Below are 20,701 nucleotides of genomic sequence, written 5' to 3'. Positions count from 1 at the left end.
CATCAGGCTCCTCTGCTGTGAGCCTGCTTCTTCCTCTCCCACTCCCCCTGCTTGTGTTCCCTCTCTCGCTGGCTGTCCCTATCTCTGTTGAATAAAGAAATTTAAAAATCTTTAAAAAAAATGCCCCCCCAACCCTTTCTCTCATTCCAGGTCTGTGTAGACAGGTCTGACGTAATTCTGATACCTTTGCCTTGGTACGTGAGAAATTTCTTTGCCCTGGCCACTTTCAATACTGTATCGTTGGTTCTAATATTTGCGAATTGCACTATGACTTGACGTGGCGTAGGTTTGTTGTGGTTGAGCTTGGGAGGGGTCCTCTCTGCCTCTTGGACACGAATGTTTGTTTCCCTTGCTAGTTTAGGGAAGTTTTCAGCTACAATTTGTTCAAATATCTCTTCTAGAACTCTGTTTTTCTCTACCCCCTCGGGGATGCCGATGATTCTGACATTGGATCGTTTCATAGAGTCAGTAATCTCCCGTAATCTACATTCGTGGGCGTGGATTTTTTTAAGACCAGCTTCTATTTTCGTTTTTTCTTCTACTAACCCATCCTCCAATTCGCTAACGCGTTCCTCTGCCTCGGTGACCCTGGCCGTCAGAGCCTCTAGTTTTGACTGTATTTGGCTCATAGAATTTTTAATTTCTGTCAGATTCGCTCTCATTTCTGCCCTTAGGGATTCTATATTCTCAGTAACATTTTTGTTAATACTTTTTTCAAGTCTACTCATCATCTTGACTATTGTTACTCTGAATTCCATTTCTGATAATTTGGGTACATCCAAATCTATTATTTCTGTGCCCGAGGCCAATTCTGTGGCAGAGGCCACAGACTCATTATCTTTTCTTTGCTGGGGGGGACTTCTCCTTCTCGTCATTCTGATGAAGAGAGATTGCAGGGTTGTCCAGAGCCCAAGTGTTGACTGGGACCCAGGCCGTGCGCCCTTGTTTTATAGAGATCTTAGGGATGTGGGCTTCTTCCTTAAAGAGTTTATTTATTTATTTGAGAGAGAGAGAGACAGTCAGCAAGAAAGGGAACCCAAGCAGAGGAGTGGGAGAGGAAGAAGCAGGTTCCCGGTGGAGAAGCCCGATGAGGGACTCCTTTCCGGAACGTTGTAAACACACCCTAATCCGAAGACAGGTGCTTGGTGACTGCGCCACTCAGGCGCTCCGGGTTGTGGGCTTCTTGATTTTTCAGCCTGCCTTCTGGGGGAGGGGCCTGCCTGCAGGTACTCAGAAAACCCTGTTTGGGTAGAGTCTCTGTGTCCCTTGCGAGGGGGGATGGGGATGGGCACCCTGTGAGCCGGTATTTCCAGGCTTTTGTTCTCTGGTGGCTTTCCCTGGCAGTTTGCTGTGCCTCTTCTGAGAGCCAGAGCAGCAGCGGCCGAAATTCAGCCTCTGTCACAGAACGGAGGGATTGCGGCCCGTTCTCCACTGATGTTCTGGCCACTTTAACTCTGTTTCTGTTGGTGCTGCTCAACCCTGCAGCATCCCGGGCTGTGCGCCCCACACCCGGCGTCCCAGCCCTCACTTCCAGGGCCGGCGCGTCTCTGTCCTTTGTGTTTCTAACCCCGCCAGCCGCCAGCCGCCCCGCGCGCGCTCCCGAGCTCCCGAGCTCCCTGTTTCAGTATGGTTCGCCTGTGCTCTGGAGCGCCAGTTTTCAGTCTGGTCGCGCTTGCACTCCTGAGCTCTCAGTTTCATTCTAGTTTGAGTGTGCGGTCGGTCGGGAGCTCCTGCTTTCAGTTTGGACATGGGCATTCCCAGGCTCACTGTCTCAGTCCGCTCTCTTGTGGGTGCTGGTCTGAGAGTCCAGCCCGCTCCCCAGCACAAGGGGCTATTGCTTCCCGGCGCCTGAGTGCAGAGGCTCCCTCCCCCTTCCCTTTATCTTCCTATATCTGTGCTCGGATTCACAGCTCCCCGCTTCGTACCTCAATACTCAGCACTGGAGATGTTCATTTGTAGAGATCCAGATGTATCTTCCTGCATCTCAGGCTGATTCTGAGGGTGTTCAGAATGGTCTGGTAGATATCCAGCTCAACTTGGACCAGCTGAGAAAGGGTTGCCTACTCCTCCTTCTTTTCTCCTCCTTGCAGAAAGTGGTTGCCTTTCTGTTCATAGAGTTTCTGCTACTCTTTTCTTCATTCTCCAGTTGCATTCATAGGTATTCGGAATGGTTTGGTAGCTCTCTCGCTGAATTCCTGGGACCAGACGAACTTTAGGTCTCCTGCTCCTCCGCCATCTTGGAACGCCGAGCTGGAGCTCAACTCCTGTTTTAAACTGGGTTCCTTGCAGAAACTGGTGGTATCCTGTTCTTACAGTTGCTGCTATTCTTTTCTTCATTCTCCAGTTGAGTTTGTAGGTGTTCAGAATTCTGATAGCTATCTAGCTGCATTCCTGGGACCAGACGAAATTTAAGCCTCCTGCTCCTCCGCCATCTTGGACTCCTCTCCAGAGTATATTTTCTGATCACAATGGAATCAAAGTAGAAATTGATAAAATGGAATGAAACTACAAATCAATATATGAATAAACACCACGCCTCTAAATAACCAAAGAAGAAATCACATGGAAAATTAGAAATTATCTTGAAACAAATGAAAACAAAAACACAATACAACAAAAATTATGGGATTCAACAAAAGTAGAACTAAGAGGGAAGTTTATAGGTATAAACACTTATCTTAATGAAAAAAGATCTCAAATGAACAACCTAAATTTATAACTTAAGGAAATACAAAAAAAAAAAAGAAAAGAAAGAAAGAAACTAAACCCAAAACTAGAAGAAAGAAGGAAATAAAGATCAGAGTAGAGATACACAAAATAAGAAAAAAACAATAGAATCAATGAAAGCAAGAGTTGCTTTTTGAAAATATAAAAAAAAATGACAAACATTTAGCTAGAGGGACTCAGAAAAAAAAGAGGGAAGACTCAAATAAACTAAAATCACAAATGAGAAAGGGGACAGTACAACTGATTTTTGTTGGAGGAGGTCATCAAGAGGAGGTGACTACCTGTGAGCTGGACTGGGGGATGGAAGGCTTCTCACCCACTCCCCTGTCCTTGAAATGTACCTTCTGCCCACTGGCTCCCCAGCAGGAACTGTTTCAAGAATGTAAGGTGTTGCTGAGACCATCTGGATGGTATAAACGACTGAACCCTGTCTTATAAGGTCTTCATATAAACTTTTAGGATTCCTACGGCCAGGTGTGGAGATCTACTTGTCTTGCAGTTGCCCAAGACAAGCCTTGTATGTAAGTTCTCTTGCATATTAAACCTGCCACTTACCCATCTGGGGTGCCTGCCTCTTTCTTTGTTTGTCTCTGCCCTCCATGTATGAGGGCCAGTTTTGGATTTCACCCAAAGAACTCCTGAGGTTGCAAACTAACAACTTTACAGAAATAAAAAGGATAAGAATGTACTATGAACAACTGTGCACCAACAAATTATATAACCTAGGTGAAATAGACAGATTTCTAGAAACACACAACCTACCAAGACTGAATCATTAAGAAGCAGAAAATCTGAACAGATCTGTAACTAGTAAGGAGAATCAATAATCAAAAACTTCCTAACAAAGAAAAGCTCAGGACAAGATGGCTTCACTCGTGAATTCTACAAAACATTTAAAGAAGAATTAATACCAATCCTTCTCAAACTCTTCCAAACATACTGGAGAAGGGAATGCTTCCAAACTCATTCTATGAGGACAACATTACTTTGATACCAAAGTCAGACAAAGACACTACAAGAAAACTACAGATCAATATCCCTGATAAATATTGATGCAAAAATCCTCAAAATACTAAAAAACAGAATTTATCAACACACTGAAAGTATTATACACCATGACCAAGTGAGGTTTATTCTTTGAATGCAAGGAATTGTATTTGTGCATTGTTGAGGGCAATTTAAAATGCAGTATCCACTATGGAAAACAGTACAGTGGTTTCTCAAAACATTAAAGATGGAATTACCATGTAATAGAGCAATTCCACCTTTGGGTATATACCCCAAATTACTAAAAGCGGGGTCTTGAAGAGATATTTGCACCCCCATGTTCATAGAAGTATTACTCTCAATAGCCAAAAGGTGAAGAAACCCAAGTATCCATCGATGGATAAATAAACAAAATGTGGTATATACATAAAAGGGGAAATCATTCAGCCTTTAAAAGAAATTCTGATACATGCTACAACATGGGCATTGTTATCTAAAAGGACATGATGCTAAATGAAATAAGCCAGGCACAAAAAGACCTGATACTTTATGACTTCACTTACATGAGGTTTCTAGAGTAGCCAAATTCCAAGACAGAAAGTAAAAAGCCAGGAGCTGGGAGGAGGGGAGGAGATAGGAAATTAATATTTGATGGGTATTGAGTTTCAGTTTTTTAAGATGAAAAGTGTTAAGGAGATGAACAGTGGTGAAGATTGCACTTAATACCTATAAACCATACACTTAAAAATGGTTGATTGTTATGGAGTAAAAGTTTGGTTACCCCACCAAATTCTTGTATTGAAATTTTTACCCCCAATGTGATGGTATTTGAAGGTTGGGCCTTAGGGAGGGAATTAGGTTTAGATAAGGTCTGGAGGGTGTGCCTCTGATGATAGGATTACTCTCCTTATAAAAAGAGGAAGAGAGCCCTGAGCTCTCTGTCTCTATCTCTCTGCCATATAAGGAAACAGCAAAAAGCAGGCCCTCTGCAAGTCAGAAAGAGGGCTCTCACCAAGATCCAAGAAAGCTGGTACCTTTATCTTGGACTTCCCAGACTAAATAAATGCCTATTGCTTAAGCCACCCAGTCTATGGTATTTGTTTTAGCAGCTTGAGCTGAGACAGTGGCTAAAAAGGAAAAAAGCAGGAAGATATACAAAGAGTTATAAGTATTGATATTAGGAAGCTGAATGTAGGAAGATCAAAGATGTGATAATAGGCAACCTCTATTTTTCCTGTGATAAGGAAGATGTGTCATCTGCTGTAAGGAGAAGCAAAAAGACCAATGAAAGGCTTGAATAATTAGGATAAATTTAGAGTACTTGATTGGTATGAGAAAGAAAGCCAACTAGGAACAAAAAAGTACTGACTCTAGTTAATTGTCTAGACAAAGTTGGAATAAGGCAAGAAATCAGCAATATAATCTCTTATGATACCGTTTAGGTATTTATGAAAGCCCACTGAAAAGTATACTGGTGTGATATATTTTACAAAGACATTCTTATCAGAATGTATTCGAAATTATATGTATTTAGGTTCACTTAAAACTAAAAGAATTTATTATTTATAATTAATAATTATTTCCAAGATCTACAAAATCATTGAAAACCTAGGACAAATTATATTGAACCGGATCCATGGACCACCAGTATTACTCTTTGCAACTGTAATAGCTAATATTAACAGCTACTATTGAATGTTTTAACCAGGTTCCAGGAATTTTGTTAAGTGCTTTACATGTCTTAATTCATTTAATCCTTACAATTTTATTAGAGAAGTACTCTTATTGCCAAGGAATTGAAAATTCTGGACTAATAGCTAACATTTATTGGTGCGTTCCTCCATGTCAGATATCTTTACATGAATTATATTAAATAGTCTTCACTATTACCTTATGAAGTATTACTAGTATGTGAATTTACAAATATGGATACACAGGCACAAAGAGCCCTGGGTCATATTGCAAGTAAGCCTTCTATCAGGATTCAAGCCCAGAAATTCTACTGAATTCTGTTGTACTGATTCGAGTAGTGAGTTCTATACTTGGTTCTGAATTGTTGGTGCAAAGTCTATTAACCCTATTTTCATTGTATGTTAGCTTTAATAAATTATTTCTTCAACCTCTAATTTGTTGTAATAATGTTTTGAGAGTCCAATCTTAGAAAAACTTACAAACCAAAAGTATTGTTCTTAAAAATTACACTAGGCTAGGGTTTACTGCTTACCAACAAAGTGGTATACTGGTCTAAAATAGGACTACTAGAAAAAACAACTTCAATTCCTTTAAAGATGTATTCTTGACAAGGACTATTATTTTACATTGAAACATTAGGAAAATATTGAGTTCAAGATTTTTTCTTCATAGAGTCAATAGTCACTAGTTGGGAATCATTAAGATGTTCTGTCTGCAAGACAGACCTGAACTCATCAATGGTTCAATGTGAATTACATTAGCTTTCAGTAATACCATATTTCACTAGATGGCATTTCCAAGAGATTATAAAATACTTATTTCTTAAAATAGGTTGTTGAACCTCATTCATATCCTTTATATGAAAATTCCAAACTGAGGAATTTCCCCAAGCCCATGTGCTAAGTCCACAGCTGAAGTGCACATTAAAAGCACAACTCCTATTATATGCTTGTATCTCTCCAAATCGCTTCTGTCTGTTCAAAAGTGGTAATCTGCAGGGTGGGGCTGGGATGAAGGTTCTTCATTTCTATTACCTTTTCCTTTATTCTTACCACCTTCCAGGTCTCGAGTGTCTACGGCCTCTCTCCATGGAGAAGTGGCAGGGACCATGAATCCCCACTGCTCCAACAAATGGTGTCACTGTTCCTCCACATACTGTCTCGTTAGGCCTCTAGTCTATGGCCAGATGCCAAAGAGCAGTGGAGGGGGGGTGCAGCCTCTGGCACTAGAGGAAGCTTAGCATCTCTCACTACAGCATTTGGTCTTTTCCTTTCGACATGCTCAAAGATGTTAACATTCTTGCACTCCCTGCTTGCCAGACACACCTCCATACAAAAATAGTCCATGTGGCTTTCCTTTGGAAGTGTTTCTCACCTGTTCTGCACCAGGCCTGTGACACTCTTCTGAAGTTCTCACAGAGAAACCGTCAAGTATAGCTATCAGCAAGGGTTCATCAATTCTGTGACCAGGGCTATGGAAGGGTTGCTTCCTAGCAGACCCCCAAATCTACTTTCAACTACCTGCCCATTTCATTTTAGCTCCTGTGACCTCTTTACAACCACCAAAAGATTTGTTTTTTCAAGGAAGACAGACAGATATTGAGGCATGCTACACAATTATCAAAACTAAACATGATGCTGTTGTGGAAAAACTAGGTTATCCATACATCTAGAATAAATTATCTGATATACCCCTTGTGTTGGTCACTTACCCCAATTAATGCACTTTTTAAATCTATAATTTAAAATTTAAAAAATTTAAAAATATGAGTTCCTTCTTCAGTTCTTTATAATTTTATGTTAAATTTACTGCTGAATACACAGTCTTCTATCCACACTCTTCTCCCTTGTTTGCATGTTTAAAAATTATAAAGCCCGTGTCACTTTATTTACCTCCAAGTCTTGCTCTGATGGAAATGTCTGGTGTCGCCCTGGAATTCCATCTCCTGTCCTGTTTTAGTTCTTCTAATAAAATGTTTTGCCTTTTCAGTGTTGTTTGAAATCCCATGTCTGGTCTGGGAACTCGGTGTTGTGGTTTGACATCACTGAAATCCACCAGACTTGGGATGGTTCTGCCAATGCCAGGCTTTAAATCAGCATCACCACCAGGACTCAAAAACCCTGAACAGGAATCACCCAAAGGCACGTCATCCCTAAGTGGAAATAATGGATAATCTCGCCCATATGGTGGGGGATAAGGATAGCGTAAATGGTAGTCTGGCAAGACTGAAGGGGGATAAGGGTGAAATTTAAGAAAAGTAGGGTTGCATTTCTTTTCAATTCTGCCATAGTTATGTCTGTCCTCAACTCCTTTCACAAAAGGCATGTTCATTTTCCTTAAGCGATCATGGTAGTGTGGGTAATCTATATTCTCAACAGCCTTTCTTCCTGAAAGGATGGACCTTTCAGAGATACTTATCTTTCCAGGTATGTACTGTGAATCCATATCCATGGCCTTTCTCTTTAGAATTTTGGATGACTGCAAATTAAGTACTTCTGATGACCCCTTTCTATTTTACTATAAAACTTACTATGTCCAATAGTTGAGGATTGGTTAATCTAACATAAAGTTACTAAATTGGTTTTCTAAATGTTGATAGTTTTTTTTTAAGGTAAATATTTTTTCCTCTACCAAAAGAAGTACAGGGCAGTAAGGGACCAGGACAGAAAAAACAAAACAAAACAAGAGTCCTTGTTGCTTGGCAACAGCTAGAACTCTAACACATTGGACTATTTACTATATATGTCATAATTTAATTCTTAGGAAAAACAAAAAAAGCCTTGTTAGTAATATTTTCATGATAGTTTCCTTCCCACTGTTCACTTGTTACTTATTTTTAAATGTTTCCATAAGTTGATATTTTATAAGTAAATGATATTCACTAAAAAGTATAAAGCAGTTAATTGAGAATATAATCTTAAAGTATATATCTCACTAAAATTAAGTATTTACCTTATAGATATAATAAATGACAAAACTCACTACCTAAAAAATGTAAATTTAAATGCAGTGCCAAGAATGAACAGGTCTTATACCACAGTTAACTTAGTGCACCTATTTTTTAAGAAATATAATTGTCAAAGTACAAGTTCATCTTTAAAATGCCCTAAATTATCTTACCTTTTGGCTACCAATGTACAGAATAAGACCAATGGGATTTTTTAACTCATTTCAGAAAACTACAATAAGGTATGAGCTATTAGCTCATAAAAAAAAATACCATTAATATGTTGGTCATTTAGAAGCTCATTTCAATGAGATAATTTGGACTTGGATTAAAACTGCTACCACAGGAATTCCAAATATTGGAATTTGGACACAGGGCTCACATCATCCCTTCTGGAAGAAAACCATGCAAACGTGAATGAGAAACCTACTTTCATATTTCTAGCAATTGGCTTTCCATCTTTAGATTCACAGCATGCATGAACTACAATCTCCAATGTAACATCCTATTCTCAGGTTCAATATTAGGAATTTACAAAGTAGATGAAGGTAGGAAGGACTGATGAACTGAAGCAAATTCTTGATGGCAGAAAACAAGTCAATGACAGTCAAAAGTCCATTTGGTACTGTGCAGGTTTACCTGTTTATAAAAATTAAGAGGAGCTTTAGCAGGGTGTATAACTAGACATAGTGATTGTGCACTATTCAGTAAAATATTTATTTATTCGATGTGCTCAAAGAACTGCAAGGTCTTGACCAAAATACTGGCTAGTTCTAAATCATACTAAAACATGCTCAAGCACAGTAAATTTTTTAAAAAAGTATTTATTTATTTGAGAGGCAAAAGGGGCAGAGGGAGAGGGAAAATCTCAAGCAGACCCCATCAATCTCCCTGCCAGGGACTGATCCCAAGACTCTGAGATCATGACCTGAGCCGAAACCAAGAGCCAGAGGCTTAACCTACTGTGCCACCAAAGCGCCCCTCCAGCACAGTAAATTTAATTCACAACCTTTTTTAGATTAGAAAGAATTTCTAAAGATGTAAATCTACTTGGAATTAACTGTACTGTATACAGTTTACCAAACAGCTAAGACATGCATGAAAATAGCCAGAAAACTCAAGGAATGTCCTGGTCCTGGTACAGAAAGAGCCCTTTTTCCCTTCTGCTCATTCTTTCCTTCCTCCCTTTTTTCCTCCTTCCTTCCTTCTTTTTAAAATTTATGAAGATTTGAATGCATACTGTATGCTAGGAACTATCCTGGAGTTGAGGTTAAAACGGTGACAAAACAGACAAGATCCTAGCTTCAAACAGTCAGACACAGAACATGGAAATCAGGCCAGTTGTAAGGCAGCAAGGGGCAGTGACAGCTGTAATCAGAGCACACCCGAAGGCATTCGCCCTTCGAGATATACAACCAAAGAAGTGAGGAGGCTGAATCAGGTGGTTAGGCTGTCCATTCTAAATCCCTCTTCTAGAACACAGCACATCCAGCGACGGATCACTCATTTCTTCCTAGTGAAGGTAACAATGCACGTCATTGTGAGGCATTCTGTATTCAGCTGTTCACACTCCATTCTTCAACGTTTTTGCCTTAACTGTGTAAGATGTGTCTGTCGTGGCCCTGTTCCCGTCAAATACTTCCTTCCAGTGGCAGAGCAGCAGAGGCATGATCCTCTTTTACACGTTCCGGCTATAAATGCTGACGGATGTCTTTATTTACTTCTCGAACTTACGTAGAAAAGACAATCTTCCAAGCCAAGTGTTGCACACAAGTCAACCTTCTCTATTCTGCCCAACTGAGCTTCTCTCCGGGGCTACAGGTCTTACTTTCAGTCACACTGATGTGCGTGCATTTACCCCCCACTCAGGTGCCACCCATCCATGAAGTATGGGCAGGTACGTCAGGGGCCAGTAACCCCACGAGGCCGGGACCCTGCGCTCACGCACTCAGTTCCCACTGCCCACTGTTCGGGGTTGGCCCCCGATGGTGAAGCTCGGTCCACCAGCTCAGGAAACGGCCTCCCTCGGCCCACGAACGCGCACTCAAAGGGAAGGGCGCGGGCTGTAGGGTCCGCGATTCTTCTCCCCCACCAGAAGCTTCGGCAGGGCTCCCTGAGCGGTGCCAGGTCCCGAAGGTCCGGTCACGGATCAGCACGGAGGGCAGCACTGCAGCCCTTGGGTGGCGTCGAGGGACGCGGTCCAGGAAACAGACCGCCATGCCTCGCCCCCGCCCTGGCGGAAGTGGCGGCCTGTCCTTCCGGTCCACAGCCCGCCGACTTCCGGCGGGCAGGTGGGCGCGCGCCCCCTAACGACCTTCTGCGCCGACAGTCAGCAGGCGGCGGCGGCGATTGGATGGAGGCCTTTGCCCCCGGCCGGCGGCGGCGGCGGCGGAGTTGGCGGTGGGCCCGGGCCGCGGGCTCCCCGTTCACCCGGGCCGCGGTCGTCCTCCTGCTCTCCGCCTTCGTGATGCGGGCGTCCCCGTCAGGTGAGGCGTCGGCGCCGCTGCCACGGGGCCGCCCCTCCCGCCTGGGACTGGCCTCCCCGTACGCCCGCCGAACCGAAGAAGCGCCGGTACCGGCCGGAGGGGTGTGTGTTCGCAGGGACTCCGCAGAGGACCCTGCGTTGGCGCGGGGTGCCAGGTGACTGGAGAGATTGTTGCCGCACAGGCAGAAGAGCTCCGGGAACAGCCTCCGTGCGCGGTTAGCCTGGCTGTGAATCACCGCCCTCCTCTGCTCCCTCCCGCCGCCCCCGGTCGGTCCGCCAGCTCTGCAGGACGCGGCGTGCCCGACTTCCCTTTCAGCGCGGTTGGGACCCTGTGGACCGCCCCGCTCCTCTTGTCCTGGGTCTGGCAGCTCCACCTGTCGGTCTTAGTTATAAAAATGCAGGGAAGACCGGGAAGGTGAAGTTGAAACTTTTTCTGCCGCCATTTGTTTCATTTGTGTCCCAAAGAGTTCCATCCTGTTTTCGAACGTGTTTCAGATATGCGTGAACACACGCTGAAGGGAGGGTTTCAGCTGCCGTCGTGCAACCGAGAAGGTTCTGGCTGCGGTATTTTGTGCTCAAATGACAGACTTTGTTAAAATAAAGTATCTCCCAGCATTGGATAATAAAACTCAAAAGAGATTTGGTCAAAATGCTAAAAATTGTACAAAGGATCGAAGAAATGGGGAGACAGCTTCTCCAAGAAAGTAAATGTAGAAGGATTGTAGAGGAAGGCACAGGATAAGGAGGAGAAAGGAAAATGGAGTGAATGCATAGTCTAGGCATCAGGACACCTAAGGTGCTGTTCTAAGGGGATAGCCGATAACCTTTAATTAGCCTATAGGACAGGATGCTTCTTGGCCATGGCCATTGGTATTATACTAGATGGGGAGAGGGGAGGACGTGTGCTATTTTTAGATCCAATCACAAGATCAGACCTGAGGATATAAGACCTAGAGTAAGTAGGCAATACCTTAATTCATAAGCGCTGAATAGAAAAGACTGATATTCACATAGAATTTTACAGTTTGTACCAATTTCCATTCAGCCCCCCAATAACGCTGTCAATCCGAAATGTAGTCTCATATTGCAGATGAGAAAAGCGGAGATCCTAGAGTTTAAGGTGGCTTTCCTAAGGCCAGTAAGTGGTCTTCTGACTTTCAATACACACTCATCCCTCTCTGTTAAATATTCTTTGGGTGGATGCTTTATTCAGTTTTTTATACTGCTCCAACCGCGTGGTCTATGCACACTCTTAGGTCCGTTTGCTCATTCAACTATGACCGAAGAATCTCAGAATATATCGTATTTAACTGTTAATATTTAGTTTGTCTTATGTGCAAGATGCTTAGTATTGATTCTTGATAAGTTGACACAACATTGACATAACATAAACATTGATCCTACTATCAATGGATCCTGCTATCAATGGAGCTTATAATCTAATGAAAAATTATATACATGCATAAAGAACTAATAAAATGCAATGTAGACTGCCATAAAAGAGGTGCTGATGATGGAAGTAAGGAAATATGAGAAGTGGTAAGGATAAGCAAGGTTTGCAGGAAGAGGGGCTTGTGATTTGGTTCCTGAAGAGGGGGGATTTGGATTTTGAAAAAGAGTATTCTAAGTGGTTGTAGGAAAAAATCCTGAAATGAGATGCAGTAGGGGAAGTAGTGTATAGGTTAATTTCACTGGCATATAAGGGGGATAGTGGAATCAGAGGGGAGAGGACAAATGTTGGAAGAGATTGGCTTATGGTTCCTCCTTCAACCAGATCATATATGCTGTGATATTCTACTATTTGAATATCTTGGAATTTCTCATGACGCAGATTGCTGATCATTTCTTTTTGTTTTTGTTTTTGATAGTTGGATATTTGATTCGATTACCAAGAGGTTTTCGCTTAACCCAAGATACGGTGAAAATAGTGGGATCATCAGATTTTCCAGGTATTAATAAATAGATGTTCAGTACTTTTAAAGAAGTATTTAGCATTTGTTTAAATTTTATCAGTCTTGTCCAAAAGGCTAGTGTTCCCCAGACGTCCTAAGACCCTTTTCCTTCTATGGAAATGGATTAGAGTTGTTTCCGAATGGTTTGATTCATCCAGCTCTGATTCTTTTTGCTGCAACTGCTTACATGTGTGAAAATAATTATTTGTAGAAGTTATCTAATTAAGGTTGTCTATAGTGTTTCTGCTTGTTATTTTATAATTATTGGCCATAATGCTAAACATATGCAGTTCAAATATGCTAAAAATTTTTTTCAGATGAGATCTGTATTATAAAGGTTTTGGATTCATAAGCTTTTCCAGTAGTCATATGAGAGGCATAGCAGCTCAAACTTTTTTGTGGTGTTTTGTTTTGTTTCTGAGGTAAATTTGCATGCTTAAAATTCCTCCTTTGAAGTGTACATTCCAGTAGTTTTTAGTACATTGACACGGTTTTGCAACGATCACTATGTAACACTGCAGCATTTTGATAGCTCCAAAAAGAAACACCATACCCATTAAGCAATCGTTCTCCAGCCCCTGGAAACTACTAATATACTTTCTATCTCTATTAATTTCCCTATTCTGGACATTTTATTTAAGTGGAATCATACATGATGTGGTGCTTTGCATTTGGCTTCTTTCACATAGAGTGTATCAGCACATAATTCCATTTTGTGGCTGAATAATATTCCATTTTATGGATATACCACTTTTTGTGTATCCATCAATTGTTGGATTTTTGGGTAGTTTCCACTGTTTGGCTATTATGGACAATGCTGTTACCAACATTCCTGAAGAAGTTTGTGTGTGAACCTAAATTTTCAATTCTCCTGAATATATACTGAGAACATAGGGTAACTCTATGTTTAACGTTTGGAGGACCTGCCAAACTATTTTTTAAAAAGCCTTTATTATTTTAAAACAACAGCAATGTATGAGGATTCAAATTTTACAGTATCCTTGCCGACATTTGTTACTGTTTATCTTTTTTGATTATAGCCATCCTGGTGTGTGTGAAGTGGATTTTCAAGTGGTTTTGATTTGCATTTCCCTAATGTCTAATGATGTCTAAGACATTTTTATGTGTTTAATGGACGTTTGGATATCTTCTGTGCAGAAATATCTGTTCAAGTCTTTTACCCATTTTTTACTGAGTGTTTTATTAATATTGAGTTGGAAGTTATTTTTAATACATTCTGGATACTAAACCCTTATTAGATATTTGATTTACAAATATTTTCTCCAATTCTGTGGATTGTGTTTCCACTTAAAATTTTTTTTAATTTCTTAATTTTAGTTCTAGCATAGTTAACGTGAAATGTTATATTAGTCTCAGGTGTACAATATAGTGATTCAGCAGTTCTGTACATTACTTAATGCTCATCACACACGATAAGTGTACTTTAATCCCCTTCACCTATTTCCCTCATCCTTCCACCCACCTCCCCTCTGATAACCATCTATTCTCTATAGTCAGGAGTCTGTTTCTTGGTTTGTCTCCCTTATTTTTTTTTCCTTTGTTCATTTGTAAGAGCAGCCCAAATGTCCATCAATTAATGAAAGGATAAAGATGTGGTATATGTATACAATGGAATATAACTCAGCCGTAAAAAGAATGAAGTTTTGCCATTTGCAACGACATGGATGGAGCTAGAGTGTATTATGCTAAGTGAAATAAGTCAGAGAAAGACAAACACCATATGATTTCACTCATGTGGAATTTAAGAAACAAAACAAATGAATAAATGTGTTTTCACTTTTTTAATTGTGTCCTTTAAAGCACACATTTTAAACTGATAAAGTCTAATTTCCACTTTTGTTCTTTGGTACTAATGTGCTAATTAGGTGTTGTATCTCAGAAACAATTGCCTACTCAACAAAGTTTTATTCCTGTTTTTTTTTTACAAGAATTTCATAGTTTTACCTGTTATGTTTAGGTCTTTGATCCATTTTGGATTAATTTGCAAGGTAGAGGTCAAACCTCATTCTTTTGCATGTGGATATCCAGTTGTTCCAGCACCATTGTTCAAGATACTTTTCTTTCCCTATTGAATTTTCTTGGTACCGTGTTGAGAAGCAGTTTGCCATAGATATTTGGGTTTTTTTCTGGACTCTGCATTCTTTTTCGTTGATCTCTATATCCTTATGCCAGTACCATGCTGTCTTGATTTCTCTTGCTTTAGAATAAGTTTTATGAGTCCTCAATTTCATTATTCTTCAAGATTGTTTTGGCTGTGCGGGGTCACTTGCAATTCTGTATTAATGCTAGAATCAGGTTGTCCATTTCTGCAGAAAAGTCCATTGGGATTTTAGTAGGGATTGCACTGAAGTGTAAATCAGTTCTGGGAGTACTACCAACTTAACCATATTAACTTTTTCAATTCATGAACTTGGAGTATCTTTCCATCTACTTAGATCTTCTTTAATTCCCCTCAGTGATGTTTTTATAGCTTTCAGTGTACAAGTCTTGCATCACTTTTGTTTAATTTATTCCTAAACATTTTATTCTTTTTGATGCTGTTGTAAATAGAACAGTTTCATTTAGGTTTAGGATTGTTCGTTGTTATTATATAGAAATACAATTGAATTTTTCAGATTGTTGTTGTAGTCTGTCACCTTCCTGAATCTTTTATTAGCTCTATTTTTTTTTTTTTTAGCTGGTGGGGGACTTATTTCTTAGGATTTCTAAGTATAAGATCATGTCATCTGCAAATAGAGATAGTTTTATTTTTCCATTTCCAATCTGGATGCTTTTTGTTTTTTTTCTTGCCAGTTGCTCTAGCAGAACCTTCAGTTCAGTACTGATGATGACAGATATCCTTGTCTTCCTCTCTTAGAGAGGAGGAAAGGTTTCAGTCTTTCACTATTAAATATGACCTTAGTTGTGAGTTTTTTGTAGATGCATTTTATCAGATTGAGAAAGTCCTTTCTGTTCCTAGTTTGTTGAGTGCTTTTATTGTGAAAAGCTGTTGCATTTTGTCAAATCCGTTTCCTGCATACATTGAGATGATTGTGTGTTTTCTGTCCTTTGTTTTATTGATATGATTTGGTATTACATTGATTGACTTTTGTATTTTGTTTTTTGGTTTTTTTTTTAAGATTTTTAAAATTTATTTGTCAGAGAGAGCAAAGAAGGGGAACAGCAGGCAGAGGGAGAAGCAGGCTCCCTGCTGGGCAGGAAGCCTCATGTGGGACTTGATCCCAGGACCCTAGGATCATGACCTGAGCCCGACGGCAGACACTTAACTGACTGAGCCACCCAGGTGCCCTGATTTTTGTATTTTGAAAAAGTCATGCAATCCTGGGATAAATCCAGGATTATGATGCATAATTCTTTTTCATGCTGTAGGATAGGCTGCTACTATTCTGAGGATTTTTATGTCTATATTCATAAGAGAAATTGTTCTGTAGTTTCTTATGTTGTCTTTGTCTGATTTTGGTTTAAGGGTAATAGTGGCTTCATAGAACAAGTTGGGACATGTTCCCTCCTCTTCTGTTTTTATTTATTTATTTATTATTTATTTATTTATTTATTTATTTATTTTCCAGGAGTTTGTGAAGTGTTTTTGTTAATTCAACTTTACTGTTTGGTGAAATTCACCAGTGAATTCACCTGGTGCTGGGCTTTTCTTTCTAGAAAGATTTTTAATTATTAATTCAGTCACTTTACTTGCTTTAGGTCTATTCAGACTTTGTTTTTCATTATGGTTTCTGACGAGAAATAAGCTACTAATTTGAGGATCATGTGTATCTAACAAGTTGCTTCTCTTGCTGCTTTCAAGAGTCTGTCTCTTTGGACTTTAACAGATGATTATGATGTGTCTAGGTGTGGATCTCTTTGAATCTATCCTAGTTTGAGTTCATTGAGCTTCTTTGATGTGTAGATTCATGCTTTTCATGAGTTTGGGGAAGTTTTATCATTATTTCTTCAAATATTTGTGCCCTTTTACTCTCCACCCTTCCATGGAACTTGTATTATGTATACAGTGGCATGCTTGATGGTTTCCCACAGGTCTCTGGGTACTGTTCATTTATCTTTATTTTCCTTTTTTTCCTCTTTCTTAGACTGGATAATCCCCAATGGATCTATCTTGAGGTTTGCTGATTCTTTTTTCTGCCTGCTCAGGTCTGCTTTTGATTCTTATAGTGAGTTTTTCAATTCAGTTATTGTACTTTTTAATGCAGAATTTCTTTTGGGTTCTTTTTTTTTTTTTAATAATGTCTATCTCTTAATTGATATTCTTTGGAGAGAAATCATTTTTATACTTATTTTTTAGTACTTTAGACGTAATGTTCTTTGATCATATTTAAAATAACCGATTTAGTTTTCCTTTTCAACATTCGTCTGGCTATTGGGGTCTTTTCTGGTTCCATACAAATTTTAGGATTATTTGTTCCAGCTCTGTGAAAAATGTTGGTGGTATCTATAAAGAACTTATCAAGCTCAACACTCAAAAATCAAATAATCCAGTCAAGAAATGGGCAGAAGACATGAACAGACATTTCTCCAAAGACATACAAATGGCCACCAGACAAGTGAAAAAATGCTCCACATCACTTGGCATCAGGGAAATACAAATCAAAACCACAATGAAATACCACCTCACACCAGTAAGAATGGCTAAAATTAACAAGACAAGAAACAACAAATGTTGATGAGGATGTGGAGACAGGAGAACCCTCTTACACTGTTGGTGGGAATGCAAGCTGGTACAGATAGAGCTACTCTATGACCCAGCAATTGCACTACTGGGTATTTACCCCTAAGATACAGATGTAGTGAAAAGAAGGAGCACATGAACCCCAATGTTCATAGCAGCAATGTCCACGATAGCCAAACTGTGGAAGGATCTGAGATGTCCCTGAACAGATGAATGGATAAAGAAGATGTGGTTTATATGTACAATGGGATATTACTCAGCCATCAGAACGGATGAATACCCAACATTTGCATTGACATGGATGGAACTGGAGAGGATTATATTAAGTGAAATATGTCAGTCAGAGAAAGACAATTACATGGTTTCCACTCACATGTGTAACATAAGAAACAGCACACAGAATCATAGAATCAGGGAGGGAAAACTGAAGAGGAAGTCATCAGGAAGAAACCATGAGAGACTCTTAACTCTAAGAAACAAACAGAGTTGCTGGAGGGGAGGTGGGTGGAGGAATGGGATAATTGAGTGATAGGCATTAAGGAGGGCACATGGTGTGATGAGCATTGGGTGTTATATGCAACTGATAAATTATTGAATGCTGCATCTGAGACTAATGATATACTTACTATATGTTGGCTAATTGAATTCAAATTAAAAAAGTAACTGATTTAAAATATTTGTTCAGTAAGTACAAAATTTGGGCTTCCTCAGAGACAATTTCTATTGTTTTTTTTCCCTACTTATGACAATACTTTCTTGGTTTTTTGTGTGTTTCATATTTTTGGTTGAAAACTGGACTTTTAAAGTAATTTAATGTAGCAACTCTGGAAATCAGGTATGAATTTTATTAGTGTCTGTTGTTATTGTTGGTACATTTAATGATTTTTCTGAACTAATTCTTTAATTTATATGTCGTTTGTCATATGTAGCCACTGAAGTCTCTGCTCAGTTAGCCTAGGGTGATTTTTGGTTGGAAGTTTTATTGACACCTCAAACTAGTTAGTCTTTGCTGAGGGTCTTTGTGTGCTTGTTGTGGTACACTCTAAACATTTAGCTAGGCAGTTGGTAACTCTTCTTTTTCCTTCACTGTCTGCTGTGTAGAGCATCAATTTCAGCCAGAGGTAAGAACTTAAGTTCTCAGTTTTGACTAAGCATGCGCAGTCTTGGGCATGTGCCCCGCCCTGTGCATGCATGTGGCCTTCTATTTTCCAGGAATATGTTAAAACTTTGCAAAGCTCCTATAGACTTGTCATTCCCAGCTTTTCCTCTTAAGTGTTTTGGTTAGCCTCTTTACCCCAACTGTTACCCGCTGCATCAGGTATTTACAAAGTTAAATGAAAGCCCCTAGTTATTTTTCAAAAATACTCTTTGGGAAAAGGTTTTGTACAGTGGTTGTGCTCTGAGTGAGATCAAGTGAAGACAGCCTTGTGAGTGGTATCTTCCTGGAAACTGCCAGAGAAGTAAAATAATGACAGTTTTCTGGGAAGGAGGCATCGAAATCCCTTCAATCCTGTCTGTCCCTCTAGTGGCTGCCAGGCTGCTGGTTCTTACAGTGATTGGCGTGTTGGTTATCAGAGCTAAGGCAGACCAGGGCGGGGAGATGGGAATGGGGAAACTTACAATGTTAGGAGCCCACCAGGCCCTTGTAACAAATTACCACAGACTGGGTAGGTTAACAACAAAATTTATTGTCTCCCAGTTCTGGAGGCCAGAGTTCAATCACGGAGGCAGGGCTGATTCTGCCTGAGGGCAGTGAGGGAAGGGTCTATTCCAGTTCTTCTTCCTTGGCTTGTGAGTGGCCATCTTCATCCTATGCCTCTTCACATCACATACCCTCTGTATTTGTATGTGTCCAGATTTTCCCCTTTCGTAGGACATGGGTCATTAGATTTGGGCTCACATTAATGACTCATCTTAAGCTGATTACTTTTGTAAAGACTCTGTGTCCAAATATGTTCACATTCTGAGGTACGGGGATTAGGGCTCAAACGTATACATTTGGGGAGAGACATAACTCAGCCCATCATGCTAAGAATCAGTTGTTTCTCTTGAGTAAGTTTTTCACGGGTTGCTGCAAGTCTTTGATTAATTTCCAGAGTTCTGAAAATGTTGATTCTGACAATTTCCGCCAGTTTTTGCATTACCTTTATGAGGAAGATAATTTTTAGAGTTCCTTACTCTGCCATTTTCACTGATATCACAGCTTTTGTTTGAAAACTACAACTTTAAGCCTAAATTATAAAGTAGACCCGTAATAAATACAGAGAACAAACTGATGGGTGCCAGAGGGGAGGAGCGTGGGGGTAATGAGCAAAATGGGTGAAGGGGAGTAGTAGATACGGGCTTCCAGTTATGGGGTGAATGAGTCATGGGGTTGAAAGGCACAACACAGGGAATATAGTCAGTGGTATTGTAAAAGCATTGTATGGTGATGGATGGTAGCAATGCTTGTGATGAGCACAGCATAGCGTAGAGACCGGTCGAATCATTGTGGTGTGCACCCGAAACTGATGTGACATTATCAAGTATGCTTTAATAAGAAAATAAACATGAACTACAAAAAAAAAAAGACTGTTCCAGGAGTTTAATTTTACCTATATTAATTGTATACATCAAAATGAGGATAAATTGGCATCTTTAAAATTATAGTGTACACCCCCATGATTATGGCATTATGGTCTAACTGTGTATCTTTTGCTGAAATCTGAGCATATTCCCCACAGCGGCCTTGTTTGATTATCGATTAACTTCTGTTTATTGTTGTCTAAATGTTATCTTCTTTTTTATTACATGGTTTAATGCATTATTATTGATGTACAGGGGCATTATTTACTTCTGTATGCTGATCTTGTATTAGGAATCTTCTGGGTTCTGTTATATTTTCTTCGATTTAAATATGTACAGCGGTTAGTGGAGGCTAGAGGAAGGGCAAAGCAGGAAGGATATACCTGTGTTGAGTTTCCACAGATGAGGAGGCATTTAGATACCTCCCCGAGTAAAACCACGGAGGAGTGGTTCAGTGTGCTGCTGCTGTAGGGTGGTCTGAGTAGTTTGGCATGCTGAGGGCAAATGGTGTGAGAAGAGGTATACTGAGAGTTGTAAAAGATCATGTCCAGAAGAGCCAGTAAGTCATGCTGAGGGGCGACAAGGATACCCAAGAAGTTAGAAAAAAGAAGCAGAAATTAACTGAGGTGAATAGGAAAGAAATA

The 20,701-nt window shown here is 40.0% G+C and overlaps 2 protein-coding genes across 6 annotated transcripts in view; one reads left to right on the top strand and one right to left on the bottom strand.

Annotated features, from left to right (window-relative positions):
- The window catches only part of SPATA48 (spermatogenesis associated 48), a 65,815-nt gene extending 57,958 nt beyond the window's left edge, over positions 1-7,857 (bottom strand). Inside the window, exon 1 of the mRNA XM_034650721.1 lies at positions 7,299-7,857. Within this exon, the coding sequence (XP_034506612.1) occupies positions 7,299-7,857 (559 nt within the window). The remainder of the gene's footprint in view (positions 1-7,298) is intronic.
- Positions 7,858-10,630: 2,773 nt separating this feature from the next.
- Positions 10,631-20,701, top strand: part of ZPBP (zona pellucida binding protein) — a 108,511-nt gene continuing 98,440 nt past the window's right edge. For all 5 annotated transcript variants that reach the window (XM_034665367.1, XM_034665374.1, XM_034665371.1 and 2 more), the window contains exons 1-2: positions 10,631-10,839; positions 12,707-12,787. In XM_034665367.1, coding sequence (XP_034521258.1) covers positions 10,707-10,839; positions 12,707-12,787 — 214 coding nt within the window. In that variant the 5' untranslated portion in view covers positions 10,631-10,706. The remainder of the gene's footprint in view (positions 10,840-12,706; positions 12,788-20,701) is intronic.

Source organism: Ailuropoda melanoleuca, chromosome 1 (assembly GCF_002007445.2).
Source record: "Ailuropoda melanoleuca isolate Jingjing chromosome 1, ASM200744v2, whole genome shotgun sequence".
NCBI classification, from domain to species: domain Eukaryota; kingdom Metazoa; phylum Chordata; class Mammalia; order Carnivora; family Ursidae; genus Ailuropoda; species Ailuropoda melanoleuca.
This window is presented reverse-complemented; position numbering and strand designations above follow the sequence as displayed.